The following is a 16,164-nucleotide window of genomic DNA, read 5'->3' as shown; positions in this document are numbered from 1 at the left end:
GTTTGGGGTCATTGTCCTATTGAAAAATAAATGATGGTCCAACTAAACGCAAACCGGATGGAATAGCATGCCGCTGCAAGATGCTGTGGTAGCCATGCTGGTTCAGTATGCCTTCAATTTTGAATAAATCCCCAACAGTGTCACCAGCAAAGCACCCCCACACCATCATACCTCCTCCTCCATGCTTCACGGTGGGAACCAGGCATGTAGAGTCCATCCGTTCACCTTTTCTGCGTCGCACAAAGACACGGTGGTTGGAACCAAAGATCTAAAATTTGGACTCATCAGACCAAAGCACAGATTTCCACTAGTTTAATGTCCATTCCTTGTGTTCTTTAGCCCAAACATGTCTCTTCTGTTTGTTGCCTGTCCTTAGCAGTGGTTTCCTAGTAGATATTCTACCATGAAGGCCTGATTCACACAGTCTCCTCTTAACAGTTGTTCTAGAGATGTGTCTGCTGCTAGAACTCTGTGTGGCATTGACCTGGTCTCTAATCTGAGCTGCTGTTAACCTGCGATTTCTGAGGCTGGTGACTCGGATGAACTTATCCTCTGCAGCAGAGCTGACTCTTGGTCTTCCTTTCCTGGGGCGGTCCGCATGTGAGCCAGTTTCTTTGTAGCGCTTGATGGTTTTTGTGACTGCACTTGGGGACACTTTCAAAGTTTTCCCAATTTTTCGGACTGACTGACCTTCATTTCTTAAAGTAATGATGGCCACTCGTTTTTCTTTACTTAGCTGCTTTTTTATTGGCATAATACAAATTCTAACAGTCTATTCAGTAGGACTATCAGCTGTGTATCCACCTGACTTCTCCACAACGCAACTGATGGTCCCAACCCCATTTATAAGGCAAGAAATCCCACTTATTAAACCTGACAGGGCACACCTGTGAAGTGAAAACCATTTCAGGTGACTACCTCTTGAAGCTCATCAAGAGAATGCCAAGAGTGTGCAAAGCAGTAATCAAAGTAAAATGAAGAACCTAGAATATTACATATTTTCAGTTGTTTCACACTTATGTATATAATTCCACATGTGTTAATTTATAGTTTTGATGCCTTCAGTGTGAATCTACAATTTTCATAGTCATGAAAATAAAGAAAACTCTTTGAATGAGAAGGTGTGTCCAAACCTTTGGTCTGTACTGTATGTGTTTCTACATAATTCATTAATAGGCATTATTCTAGGGGTTGTCTGGGTTCAGAGCTGAACCCGGACATAAGCTCACTCATTTGCCATGTATGGAGCCATTTCTTGCTCAGATGCAGCCCCTGCCTAGCGCAGGACAAGGACTACTTCTTCTGTACTGGTGATGTATTAGACTTCTTATGGGCATGCTAGGTCACTGGCACAAGTGTGTGGACTTAAGTGCTGCTTTAGGCTGTTTTACAGACTAGGGCAGCTCTAAAGACTGACCTCACCAAAGTTTATTGCTAGACAGAAGCCTCCGTCTAAAATACTGAAAAAAAGCCGGGTACGTCAATGGCAGTAAACAAACAGCCCTTGTCCTGTGCTATGCAGGGCAAGGGGGAGCATCACAGCAAGAAATGCGTATGAGGGCTTGTTTTTTGCTGGATAAGTTGTACTTTTCAATGCCTCCATTTAATATTGCCAATGATGTAGTTAGAAGCAGGAAAAAAAAATCTAAATGGGGTGTAATTGGAATAAAGTAATTCCGCTACATTTGATAAATACTATGTGGCTACGAAGGACCTTCAGGGTAGATTTTCAAGAAGAGGTTATCCATCGAAAAAATAAACAAAAAAAGCCACGTGCATTCCGCGTTTAAAAAAAAAAGGCAAATCGTGCAGTTTTATTTTTTATTTTTTCTGTTCCGGCGTTCACCGCATAGATTTTTTTTTATATTTTAATAGTTTGGACTTTTCTGACGTGGTGATATGTGATATGTTTTTTTATTTACTGTTTATATATTTTATATGTGAAATTGGGAAAGGGGGTGATTTATACTTATTTTGGTGTTTTTTTTTTTCTTTTTTTAAATTTATATTATACTATTTATTTAATAACTATTTCCCCCCTTAGGGGCTAGAATCTGGGATCTTTTAATCCCTTGTCCTATTCACCCTGATAGAGCTCTATTAGGGTGAATAGGATCTTACACTCTCCCTGCTGCTCTGTGCTTTGTGCACACAGCAGCAAGGAGCTGACTATGGCAGCCAGGGCTTCAGTAGCATCCTGGCTGCCATGGTAACTGATCGGAGCCCCAGGATTACACAGCAGGGGCTCAGATCAGAAGCTGCCACTGCCACCAATGAAGAGGAGGGGAGGGGTCCCTGTGGCCACTGCCACCAATGAGAAGGGGAGGGGACCCTGTGGCCACTGCCACCAATGATTTTAATACTGGGGGGTTTAGAGGGGCGGGCGCACTGTGCCACCAATTATTTTAATGGTGTGGGGGGGGAAGCAGTCGCCACCAATGATTTTAATGGGGGGGGGGGAGCACTGCACCACCAATGATAATTTACCCTTAATACAGGAGGCAGGTACTGGCAGCAGATCAGCGGCAGTTAACCCCTCAGTTGCCGCACCTGAGGGGTTAACTGCCGCTGATCGCAGCTCCCTGTCAGAGGCAGGGTGCCGGCTATGTGATTCTGCTGCCGGCACCTGCCTCCTGTATTATGTGTTAAAGACCACCTTATATGGGTCCGGACTTTAAGTAGCAGGCTACACAGAGCGGTGCCCAGAGATGTCCCTATGGGTGTAACTAAAGGGCCCTGGTGCAAGACTTCAGCTTGGGCCCCCTTTCCCTCAGTGCTTTGTGGCCAGGGGCTGGGAAGTACATAGCCTTCGAACTGCCTCATGCAAAAATTGAAGCAGCACCCCCCCCCCCCTCCCCACCACCATGTCAAATTCTTGACCTAACCGCTTTCCTCCAGCCAGAGGTGTAACTTCACCAGCATGCCCTTTCTATAATGCCAGTGTCTTCTTATGTGGCACAAGAGTCTTTTGGCCCCCTAAGGCTCTTGGGCCCGGTAGCGACTGCTACCTCTGCACCCCCTAAAGCTATGCCCCTGGATGTCCCAGCACTTACTATTATTTCTGGGCACCGCTCCGTTCGCCCGCTGTGCCCCATTACTGTCTACTGCTCCATATGCTAATTACTATTGGAGCAATGGGGAGGAGACATCAGCTTCTCTAGTGGGCGTTCCTTCTCCCGGACTGTAGCGCTGTCCAATGGCAGCGCAGGGAGAAGGAACATCAGACAAGCTGATGTCTCCTTCCCATTGGTCCGATAGTAATTGGCATATGGAGCAGGAGACCATAATGGGGCACGGCGGGTGAACGGAGCGGCGCCCAGGAATAATAGTAAGTGCTGGGACATCTCTGCGCGCCGCTCTGTGTAGCCTGCTACTTAAAGTCTGGACCCAGGAAAAGTCCTATCATTTGTGGCGCAGTGCGCCTGCCCCCCCTCTGCCCCTCTCTTCGTCCATTGGTGGCAGTGGCAGCAGCAGCACAGGGGGAGGGAGAGACTGCTTCCTTCTCCCCCTGTGCTGCTGAGGGAACAGGAGCGCGCTGAAAGCAGCGCCCTCATGTTCAGAGATACTAGACTGCGCAGCAGCGCAGCCCAGTATCAAATTTTTTTTAATCTACCGGGACAAAAGTATCGATTGGGTATCGAAATTTTTATACCCACAACAACCCTACCTGACATAGATCAATATATTGGCAATGCTCCCACCATTACGTACCGTTGTGGCCGCAATCTAAAGGATCGCCTAGTCCACAGCTTTTTTCAAACACAGAGAACAGGGACGTGGTTAAGAAATATCACCATGGGGACATATAAATGTGGCACATGTGTAGCATGTAATTTTGTTTTACAAGGTAAACAATTTACATCCACACAAACTGGTAAGATTTTTTCATCTTTTATCAACTGTAAAGATCTTTTATCAACTGTAAGACCTGGACTTATTTCCCTTATCACCTGCAGCTGTGGAATCCAATATGTGGGCAAAACCATCAGAGAGTTTAGAAGATGTATTGGGGAGCATGTGGGTGATGTGAGGAATGACAATGATACCCCTGTTACAAAACATGTGAAGCAATTTCACAACGCCAACCCTAGAGCCCTAAAATTTCAGGGCATTGAAGTAATCAAACATTCACCACGAGGAGGCGATTTTGATAAATTAGTTCTGAAAAAAGAGGGAGGTTGGATGTTTAGATTGGGTACAGTCAAACCTACCGGTTTGAATGACCAGATATAATTCGCCTTTTTCATTGATTGAGGCGGTACTTATGTATATTTTATATATCTCAATACCAAATTGGAGGTTGGTATAGGGTTGGACGATATCAAAAATATTCAGACGATAACGATATCAAAAATATTCAGACGATAACGATATAAAAAATTTATCACGATAACGATATATAATTTATCGCAATAAATACCAGTTTTAAAGAAAAAAAACACAAGGAGACGTTATACTGTATGGGGGGCCACAAGGAGACGTTATACTGTATGGGGGGCCACAAGGAGACATTATACTGTATGGGGGCAGCCACAGGGAGACATTATGCTGTATGGGGGCAGCCACAAGGAGACATTATGCTGTATGGGGGCAGCCTCAAGGAGACGTTACACTGTATGGGGGACCACAAGGAGATGTTATACTGTATGGGGGGCCACAAGGAGATGTTATACTGTATGGGGGGCTACAAGGAGACGTTATATTGTATGGGGGGGACACAAGGGGACGTTATACTGTATGGGGGGACACAAGGGGACGTTATACTGTATGGGGGGACACAAGGGGACGTTATACTGTATGGGGGACACACAAGGGGACGTTATACTGTATGGGGGACACAAGGGGACGTTATACTGTATGGGGGACACACAAGGGGACGTTATACTGTATGGGGGGACACACAAGGGGACGTTATACTGTATGGGGGGACACAAGGGGACGTTATACTGTATGGGGGGACACAAGGGGACGTTATACTGTATGGGGGGACACAAGGGGACGTTATAATGGACTATGGGGCAGCAGCCAGCAGGAGACATGATGATGAAAGCAGCAGCCACAAGGAGACATTACAGTATGGGGGCAGCAGCGCAGCCACAAGGAGACATTACATACAGTATGTGGCTTGTGGGGGGCACCCCCCCATGTCTTATGGACACCTGTGTGACTGTGACTTGCCACCTGCCTGCCAGGCTGCCACCACCATTATTCCTCCTTGTTCATCATGTCATGGGGGAGGTACTGGAGGGACTCATGGTGGCTCACTGCGATTTGCATAGAAGCAGCAGCAGGCAGTGTAATAGGAGCCTGCAGTGGAAGCTAGCCCCGCCCCCCAACCAATCAGAGGCAACCAGCAGTCCAGCACCAACTCACAGCACAGGGGGAGTCGTGCAGGGACTCAGAGAATCGTGTAAGAGTTTATTAGTTAAAAGAATCGAATGAGTCAGACACGTGTCACCGAGTCCCTGCCAGGCTTCCTGCTCTGCGGCTCCTTATCTCCCGACAAGTCCGTCCGGGGGAGTGTGTACAGGGTGCATGTAGCAGTGTAGCATGTAGCAGAGCAGGAAGTCTGGCAGGGACTCGGTGACACGTGTCTGACTAATTCGATTCTTTTAACTAATAAACTCTCAGACGATTATCTGAGTCCCTGCAATAACTATACATTTTAAGTCCCTCCTGACCTTCGGTTCACTGGAGACTGAGCCGACTCAGCAGTCGCTGCTGTACTGCGCTGCTCAACTCAGCCTGGGGGCGTCACCTGATTCCGACGTGAGACGTAGGTCGGTGGGCGGAGACAGCACATTCGGAGCAAGCAGGAGGAGCCGCTGCTGAAAAAAACTGGTAGATGATGATGGGGAGGGCAGCCACGGACGCAGTTTTTAAAGCGATGACGTCACGAAATATACAGCGGTATTTAGGAAACAGCCATATCGCCGTTTTTTTAATACTGCGGTATATCGTGATACCAGTATATTGCCCAACCCTAGGTTGGTAATGGTAGGTATGGAGTATCCCTACAAATGCATCAGGGGGTTTAGAGGTATGGACTTGCCTCCCCTCCACCACTCCCCCAAAATTATTTTTTTTCAATTATCTTTCTTTTTTGTCTGAAGTTAATAGATGTGCTTGAGCTCCCCTATTGGATAGTAATAATTAAATATGTATATTCCCTGGAATTATCTTTCTTCCCAACACTGGATTGGTCGACAATAAATTATGCCATAGTACCCAGATACCCATTTAGGTAATGTTTATTTACTAATAATGATGGGTGGGTAACTAGCAGTTTATGAGATGCGTGTCAGGAGATATGATGTTCTACATGATAATCCTAAATGTGGCATTCATAATAATTATGATCTCCACTCTACTCCCATGCTTCGTCCCTAAATATTTATGTACATCTTCCCCTTGTCATTCCTTTGATAAGGACCTATCCACATGGCTGCAGGCCGTCGGGGAACGGACTACACATTCCAACTCTGCCTCCCCTGACCGTCCCCTGCAGCCTGACTGGTCCGGTCATCTTCAATGGGCGGGGTAAAAGCCTTTTAAGACACACGTGGTAGTGCGTGCGCCACGGCCATACCAGAGCCGGACACGCGGCCTCCCATCATCAGAGGGGGCTGCTTTAGCACGTGTGACTTTTTGTTTAACCGAACGCGCAGCCTCCCAGTATCAGAGGGGGTTGCGTTTGTTCGTCATATGTTTTCTTCAATCTGAGTGCGACTTCATAACAGTAGATGAACTCGCAGCCTCCCATCATCAGAGGGGCTGCACTCGTTCGCCATAACTTTAAGTGCCACTCCACACCATCAGCGGAGCCGCAATTGATTTGTGTCAGAGACAGCTGGGTGGCTAATAATTTGATACATATTGTATCGATAGCCACAATGCATCAACTGTGTCATAATTGACACAGATTTACAGCTGGGTCACTGCGACTGTTATTTTGTTGCGGCTGATACTTTGTTGCTGTTCATATTAACAGTAACCACAATAACATGATACAAATAGATATGGAATTTGACCAACCATTACATCAGTTGTAAGGGGTCGTTTAATACATCTAGACTCCTGATGATCCAACAAACAGTTGGGGAAGCACTTTGAGTATGAGTACAACAGATAGGACAGACCCGGCAACATTTGGGTCCATATAGGAATGGTGCACTAGGTCAATAACCCCTACAAGACCTATGCACAATAGTCCTGATAACCTTAGGCATTCATTATATACTATAATCCTATCTGGTGTGGTGCCCGATTTATTTTTGATCCCGTGGGTATTGAATCAAATGGTTGATAAATTGATTCACAAGTGGACATCTCCGACAATACAATATAAATCACCGGAGATTGTCTAGTATTTTCTATGCCTCAAATATAGTAACACCCTAATCAGGGTTACTATACACAAGTAGTGTCTGTCCAGGAAATACTGTGAGACACAATTTTGTGAGAGGCTAGTGCTTGGGATACAAGGGGTGTTCAGCCCATGTGAAGGTTTTAATAATTGACTAATAAAGATTTATTTATTTTAGTATCCACACAAGCAGTGAATTCTTCTTATTTAATTTGGGTACACTATCGATTATTATTTTTCTTGTTCAGGGAAATGAAGCGACCAAAAACTTTTAATCGGCCCTGTTGACTGTTTTTTCCATTCCGCTGTTTCTCATATAGGGAAAATCTTTTTGTACTATGGGCGTTTTTGCACGTGGCGATACCCATGATGTGTATTATTTTTTTTTGGGGGGGGGGGGGGGGGGAGGGGGATGATTAGAATCCCATAGGGAATTATAACAAGCAATCATTAGATTGCTATTCTCATAGATTCCAATTAGAAATATACTTGTTTTCTGTGGAGCCCTGCTACATTCTCTATGACAGGGGCTGCTGCATGCAAGCTCCAGCTACTGTCGCCACTTCCGGGTTTGCACGGCATCTGAAGTGTTAAATGTCTGTCACCTGTAATATCACCTGGTCTCAGACATGAGCCGCAGGTGTCTGCTGTATGAAACAGCAGGCACCCCGCGGCTATGGTGCCTTCTCCGCTCAGGAGTGGGTGCCATCTTTAAAGACCCGGCCAAGGTCGGGAAGGGGTTAAGCAGTACAATGTACTGTATTATAGAAACTTTTAGAAGATCGCTTGTCAAAGTCCCCTTGTGGTACTAATAAATTGTAAAAATAATACATGAAATAACGTTTTGGGTTAAAAAAAACAAAAATAACTTCAAATTAAGAAAATGCACCATTTTCCATAAAAAAAAATATATATGTTCAATGGAACAAATTGCAAAACTAAAATTCCCTTCACATATTTGGTTTTGCCACATCTGTAAGGATCCGGACTATACAGTTATCATATCATTTATCCTGCCCAGTCCTTCATGTGATTTGTCCCGCATGCCTTAGGCCTCTTTCACACGGGCATTGCGGGAAAATGTGCTGGTGCGTTGCGGGAAGACGCACAAGTGCAAAACATTGTAATGCGTTTTGCACTCGCGTGAGAAAAATCGTGCATGTTTGGTACCCAAACCCAAACTTCTTCACACCCGATCGGTGTTCTGTAGATTCTGAATACAGAATGCATAGTAAAATAGCGCTGGAGGGGTTAAAAAAATAATAATAATTTAATGATCCATCACATGATCTTTTACCATGGTGATGGATCATATGATGACCGGAGTGACGTCACCACAGGTCCTGTTCCTCCACACAGCTAAGATGAAGACAGAAGGAGATGCCGGCTTCGCGATCAAGTGGACTAAGGTGAGTTAAATTATTTTTTATTAACCCCTCCAGCGCTATTTTACTATGCATTCTGTATTCAGAATGCTATTATTTTCCCTTATAGCTATGTTATAAGTGAAAATAATAATAATCGGGTCTCCATCCCGATCGTCTCCTAGCAACCATACGTGAAAATCGCACCGCATCCGCACTTGCTTGCGGATGCTTGCGATTTTCACGCAACCCCATTCATTTCTATGGGGCCTGCGTTACATGAAAAACGCACATAATAGAGCATGCTGCGATTTTCACGCAACGCATAAGTGATGCGTGAAAACCACCGCTCATGTGAACAGCCCCATAGAAATGAATGGGTCGGGATTCAGTGCGGGTGCAATGCGTTCAACTCACGCATTGCATCCGCATGGAATACTCACCCGTGTGAAAGGGGCCTTAAAGGCTGTCAGCAGATTTGTACCTATGAAACTGGCTGATCTGTTGGATGTGCCCTTGGCAGCTGAACGTATGTGTGTTGGTTCCATGTTCATATCTGCCTGCATTCCTGAGAAAAATTATGTTTTAATAAATGGGAATGAGCCGCTAGGAGAAATAGGGGCATTTCCATTACTCCTAGAGGCTCTGCTCTCTGCAACTCGCGCACTCTCTCAACTTTGATTGGCCAGGCAGTGAAAACGTCATTATGCCTGGACCTGTCAAAATGGAGAGGGCACGGCAGTTGCAGGGAGAGCTGAGCCTCTAGGGGTAACGACAATGCCGTTGTTGATCCGAGAGACTCATAATAAACTTACTATTTTTAGCTGATGTTTCATGGGAATACTGGAGAAGGGCTTATGTATTTTAATCGTGATAATTGTTTAAGGATTGAGCCAAATTGGTAATAATGCAGATTTTGTGTTACACAGTTGCCCTACCTTTTGGATGGAGATGTTAAGTTGACGCAGAGTAACACTATTCTGCACTACATTGCCAGCAAACATGACTTGTGTGAGTATGAACTTTAAGTTTATTTAAAGGGTTTGTATCACTTCAGCAAATAGCATTTATTATGTGGAGAAAATTAATACAAGGCACTTACTAATGTATTGTTATTGTCCATATTGCTTCCTTTGCTGGCTGGTTTAATTTTCCCATCACATTATACACTGCTCGTTTCCATGGTTACGACCACCCTGCAATCCTGCAGTGGTGGTCGTGCTTTCACACTCTAGGAAAATGCACTAGCCTATGTGCAATCCTAGGGACCCGGCCACCAGAGAGGCCTCTGCTTTTTCCTATAATGTGCAAGCACGACCACCGCATCTGGATTGCACATTATATAATGTGATGAAAAAATGAATGAAGCCAGCAAAGGAAGCAATATGGACAATCACATTACATTAGAAAGTGGCTTGTATTAACTTTCTCTAAATGATAAATGCCGCTTGCTGAAGTGAGACAACCCCATTAATGCAAATTTGGGGACTTTAATAGTTGTGCCTTTTTATTTTAGGCTACTTTCACACCTGCGTTTGGTGCGGATCCGTCTTGTATCTGCACAGACGGATCCGCACTGATAATGCAAACGCTTGTATCCGTTCAGAACGGATCCGTTTGAATTATACTATAAAAAGTCTAAGTCAAAACGTCCTGACTTACATTGAAAGTCAATGGGGAACGGATCCGTTTTCAATTGCACCATATTGTGTCAGTGAAAACGGATCCCCCATTGACTTACATTGTAAGTCAGGACGGATCCGTTTGGCTCTGCATCGTCAGGCGCACACCAAAACGCTGCAAGCAGCCTCCAGAGCGAAATAGAGGCGGAACGGAGCCAACCTGATGCATTCTGAATGGATCCTTATCCATTCAGAATGCATTGGGGCTGAACTGATCCGTTTTGGGCCGCTATTGAGAGCCCTGAAATGGATCTCACAAGCGGACCCAAAAACGCCAGTGTGAAAGTAGCCTTAAATGGATTGTCTGAGATAAAATTCTCGAACAAGCCCTCCAAGTGCCTAAAATTTAAAAATCATGTTATTCTCACTCCTTTCTCCCATGCGGCCTTTCATTGTTCCCTCTAAGCCTTGGCAACTGCTGAACAGGGTTGGGGTAGGTGGGCAGTATGAAAACCTAATATAAGATAACCTCTATCAAAGAGAAAATTAATACTAAATAATAATATTTAGTAATAATAATAAAAAAAGTTTGCATAACGGCTGTACTTCTTTGTACCATCATAACCGTGAAGTAACGGTTATGTTTGGGCTTCCCTAATGCTTTTTTCCAACATATTATTCTCTGTTCCAGCTGCACAGCTAGATTCATTTCACTCAGAAGCAGGGGCGTTTACTTTCTGTACACTGTACTGCTGTCACCCTTTCCCTTACTTCCAAGTATGTTTGTTTACTTCTAGGATGCTCAGAAAGCTGATAAGGAGGGAGAAATCACACTTAGGCTGAGTTCACACGAGCGTGACAGATTTGGTCCGGATGCGTTCAGGGTGCGTTCAGTTAAACTCGCGGATGCAATGCGTTTTGATGCATTTTTCACACGCGTGATAAAAAACTGAATGTTTACAAACAACATCTCCTAGCAACCATCAGTGAAAAACGCATTGCATCCGCACTTGCTTGCAGATGCAATGCGTTATTAACGCAGCCCCATTCACTTCTATGGAGCCAGGGCTGTGTTAAAAACGCAGAATATAGAACATGCTGCGATTTTAAAGCATTGCAGAAGTGATGCATGAAAAAAAATGCTCATGTGCACAGCCCCATTGAAATGAATGGGTCAGGATTCAGTGCAGGTGCAATGCGTTCACCTACTGCATTGCACCCGCGCGGAAATCTCGCCCGTGTGAACTCAGCCTTACAGGCACACAGGAGCTTCTCAGTTCTTTTTATCAGACTCACAATCTCGGCTAGCTTTGATACGTCTGCACTTCCTCTCAGCTGTCTTCTGAGTCTCTGTTACTGGGGATGTATCTTGCCTGACAACAGGCAGTGAACTGCAACTTAGTGGCCCTGACCATGAATATACTGGCATATTCTTAAAATAAAGTAATTTAGAAATTTGCGAGTTACAGCGGCAGAAGTGCCTTTCCGGGCCTGTTAACCCCTTACCTGCTGCATGCCATAGCACCTCCCGCATGTAAGTGGTTACAGAGGGAGTGTACTCCCTCTGTCTCCCATCGGGAACCTTGCAAATTAGATTGTGGTATGTCAGTACTGGAAGGGCAGGGCCTAGTGAAGGCCCCAAGCCTGCCTCCAGTGTTTCCTAGTAGGCTGGTGGTGAATGTCAGTATAGCACATTATAATACATTGCACTACAGGCAGAGATCGCATAAACACCTATAACACCGGCACTGTAATGGAAGCCCTGTGTATTGCTCTGTTATAGCAGTGTTTTTATGAAAGCCCCGTGTGTGGCTCATTTTTCTAATGGTGTTGTTATGGAAGCCCTGTGTAAGCCGGCACTGTTATTGAAGCCCTGTTTATGGCGGCACTGTTATGGAAGCCCTGTGTATGGCGGCACTGTTATGGAAGCCCTGTGTATGGCGGCACTGTTATGGAAGCCCTGTGTATGGCGGCACTGTTATGGAAGCCCAGTGTATGGCGAGACTGTTATGGAAGCCCTGTGTATGGCGGCACTGTTATGGAAGCCCTGTGTATGGCGGCACTGTTATGGAAGCCCTGTGTGTGGCTGCACTGTTATGGAAGCCCTGTGTATGGCTGCACTGTTATGGAAGCCCTGTGTATGGCTGCACTGTTATGGAAGCCCTGTGTATGGCGGCACTGTTATGGAAGCCCTGTGTGTGGCTGCACTGTTATGGAAGCCCTGTGTATGGCTGCACTGTTATGGAAGCCCTGTGTATGGCTGCACTGTTATGGAAGCCCAGTGTATGGCGGCACTGTTATGGAAGCCCTGTGCATGACGGCACTGTTATGGAAGCCCTGTGTATGGCGGCACTGTTATGGAAGCCCTGTGTATGGCGGCACTGTTATGGAAGCCCTGTTTATGGCGGCACTGTTATGGAAGCCCTGTGTATGGCGGCACTGTTATGGAAGCCCTGTGTATGGCGGCACTGTTATGGAAGCCCTGTGTATGGCGGCACTGTTATGGAAGCCCTGTGTATGGCGGCACTGTTATGGAAGCCCTGTGTATGGCGGCACTGTTATGGAAGCCCTGTGTATGGCGGCACTGTTATGGCAGCAGTGGTCTTATGTTTAATGTATGATGGCAGATAAATTTATGCATGGAAGACAGTTATAGGGTAGACTAGTAATGGTTTCCCTGCATAAATAGCAAGGTTATATAGCTCTACGTATTATATATAAATTACTGCAACTTTTGTACTCTTCCCCGACTAAAAATGCTTCTCAAAAATTGTAAGAGGAGTATTTTTACTTTTCCGGAAAAAATGTAGTGCGACCTCTGACCACAGGAATAATGCAATGTATTTTAGAAGCGATTAAAGCGATCGCCTATTATCGAGTCCTTGTGAGACTATGAAATGGTTTTAAAAATGTATTAAAATAATACCAAGTACGAAAGAATACACCCTTTTTTTCTTTGAAAAATTAGTTTTCAATGGAAAAAATTTCAAATATACAAATATCCACATATTTTGTATTGCCATGTCCATAATGTCCTGCACTCTGAAATTATCATGGAATTTATCCTGCATGGTGAATGCAAAAAAAGAAAAAACTGAATTGCTGCTTTCTGCTTATTCACTACAAAACAAATTAAGAAAAAGCCAGCAAAAAGTGTTATGTACCCCAAAATGATACAATTGAAAACTACAAGTCATCCCGCACAAATCAAGCCCTCACACAGCTTTGTAGATTTTTTTTTTTTTAAGTTATGGGCCTTTCTTCTTTTAGAAAAAAAAGGGCTTTTATTGTAGAAACATAGTAAAACATAAAAAAAAATGTATAATGTAATTTATAATGTAAAACCTTTTTCCCATCTACCTCCCAGAAAGAGCTAATAAAAGTTAATCATGCCCAAATTGCATGATTAAAAACTACTACTTGTTCCGCAAAACACAAGCCATCATACGGCTACATAGACATAAAAATAAAAATGTTATAGCTCTTGGAAGGCGGCGATGGAAAAAAATCACCTGGTCTTTAACCACTTAAATACCTTCTTGGTTTTGCATTTTCATTTTTTCCTCCCCACGTTTCCAATGGCTTTTTAAATTTTACGTTCATATAGCCATATGAGGGCTTATTTTTTCCCGGGATAAGTTGTATTTTTTAAGGGCACCATTTAATTTAACTTGTCTGTAGCAGGGCTCCATAGGAAACTAGTAAATTTCTCCTAGACTCCAGTGCGCCTATGTGCTCTAAATTTCTTCACCAAGTTTTCTGTCTTAAAAGAAGATTATAATTTGTGCCGACTAGGGGCTGGCATATATTTCCGCATAGGTGCACAAAATGCCAGAGCTGCGCTTAATTTATGACGAGGCGTAGCCTCCGGCAGCATGTGGCGGTGTAGACCGGCATAAAATGCTGGTCTATGATACATTTCCCCTACTGTGTTTGTTCGATTTGTTTATTTGTTTTTATTTTTTTTATTTTCCATGAGGACGTTTTCTATTCAACTTTATTTACACAAAAACAGGCAAGCCTTAAAAAGTTGTGCTCTTATTGGTGATCATATTATGGAAGGATATGTAGAGACTGATATAAACCAGATCCTACACAATTCTTTTTTTTTTGGGGGTGGGGGAAATCTGCATTGGGACTGTCATGTTTGGCCATACCCTGTGGTGCAAGACTTTGGTTAACCAATCTTTTTCCTCCTGCTAAGAAGGCTGCTATCAGGTGTAGGCAAGCCTCTGCTTGCTGCCTGCACCATGGAAATGTGGGCTGTTAGGCAACTTCGGAAACTATTTGTGCTTTTGCTGTCTTTTACAGGTGGCAGCACTGAAAATGAAAAAACCTTTGTATCACTGTTTGAAAATGAAACCATGGATTTTCGCATGCAGATTGCTTTTCTTTCATATGACCCTCAGTTTGTAAGTAAAGCCTAGCTTTAGTGTTATGCAGAGAAATATTGCACAGGTTGTTTTGTTTTATAGACATAATTGTTGTGATTTATTTCAATAATATTAAGTAATGGTTGTAATGTACACTGTCATCAGAATCCATATGGTAAGTGCAACACCTAAATGTCTGATTTTAGAAGCACAGCAGCTTTGCTGCTCTGTTAAACAACATTTCACTGTTGGGGATTCTTTTCACTGGAAATCTAAGACAATGCTTGTGATGGAGCACCAGTAATTTTCCAAATCTTGTTTAATAGACGTTCCACAATACAATATAGGGACAAATGTATTGGGAGTCTGGACCTAATCTTAATCATTGAATTCAGGTGTTTCACTCAGTTCTATTGCCACAGGTGTATAACATTCTGCAAAATATACGGACAGCACACCGTGTGCGATCCACATCCATTGTTCCGTTGTCCTATTCCTGTCCGTTTTGCGGACAAGAATAGGCATTTCTCTAATGGGAGAATGCAATCCCTAATTGCAGAACGCATACGGGTGGCATCCGTGTTTTGCGGAACCACAATTTGCATACAGCAAAATATGACGTGGTAGTATGAATGAACCCTAACCAAAAAAAAACATGTGGAAAAAAATAATGGCACACCCCAGAAATTACACAATTACAGTATTTTTGGACTATGAGATGAACAGAATTTAGAGAACGAAAAATAAATATATATATATTTTTCATCAGACCTCCACGCTAGATCAGACCTGCCAATCCCTATCAGCCCTCGGCTTCTTATGTGTGAACAGGAAGTCAGTTTCTCCATGTATTCCTATGGCAGCTTCACTCTCAGTCTCATAGGAAGGACTAGAGAAGTAACTGACTGGAGTTGGAGATCAGAGTGCTGGTCCCATGACACTTCTAAACATTAGAAGCGAGGAGATAGCTCACAAATGCAGTCACGGATGAGAGGATTACATTCTCTACAGATTACATCATGCACTTTTCTAACAGGTCAGAGAATCTAATTTTTTTGTGGGAGTTGTAAAAAGTTTTCCCAGAAAAGTGGAAGCTGCTTTAGCTGCAAAGGGCAGGGACCAACTGCATATCAATGCCTATAGATTTAGAATGAGATGTCCTAAAAGCTCCTTTAGGTGTAATGCAGGCATCAAACTGCGGCCCTCCATGTATTGTAAAACTACAACTCCCACAATGCCCTGCTGTAGGTTGATACCTGTAGGCTGTTCGGGCATGCTGGGAGTTGTAGTTTTGCAACAGCTGGAGGGCTGCAGTTTGAGGATACCTGGTGTAATGTGTAGGTGTTCCAATTCTTTTGTACATTGGACATTTTATATGACCCCAATGTGTTTTTTCTTTTTATTGATTTCACTGCGTCATAAAATATGTAAAAATCATC

General features: G+C 43.9%; 1 protein-coding gene across 1 annotated transcript in view; it reads left to right on the top strand.

The window, feature by feature from the left end:
• Positions 1-16,164, top strand: part of LOC122933354 (glutathione S-transferase Mu 4-like) — a 46,421-nt gene that overhangs the window by 14,231 nt on the left and 16,026 nt on the right. The window contains exons 4-5 of the mRNA XM_044288306.1: positions 9,660-9,741; positions 14,664-14,764. Coding sequence (XP_044144241.1) covers positions 9,660-9,741; positions 14,664-14,764 — 183 coding nt within the window. The remainder of the gene's footprint in view (positions 1-9,659; positions 9,742-14,663; positions 14,765-16,164) is intronic.

Source organism: Bufo gargarizans, chromosome 3, assembly GCF_014858855.1.
Source record: "Bufo gargarizans isolate SCDJY-AF-19 chromosome 3, ASM1485885v1, whole genome shotgun sequence".
In the NCBI taxonomy this organism is placed as follows: domain Eukaryota; kingdom Metazoa; phylum Chordata; class Amphibia; order Anura; family Bufonidae; genus Bufo; species Bufo gargarizans.
The sequence above is the reverse complement of the archived record's forward strand: the minus strand, read 5'-3'. Positions and strand labels throughout refer to the sequence as shown.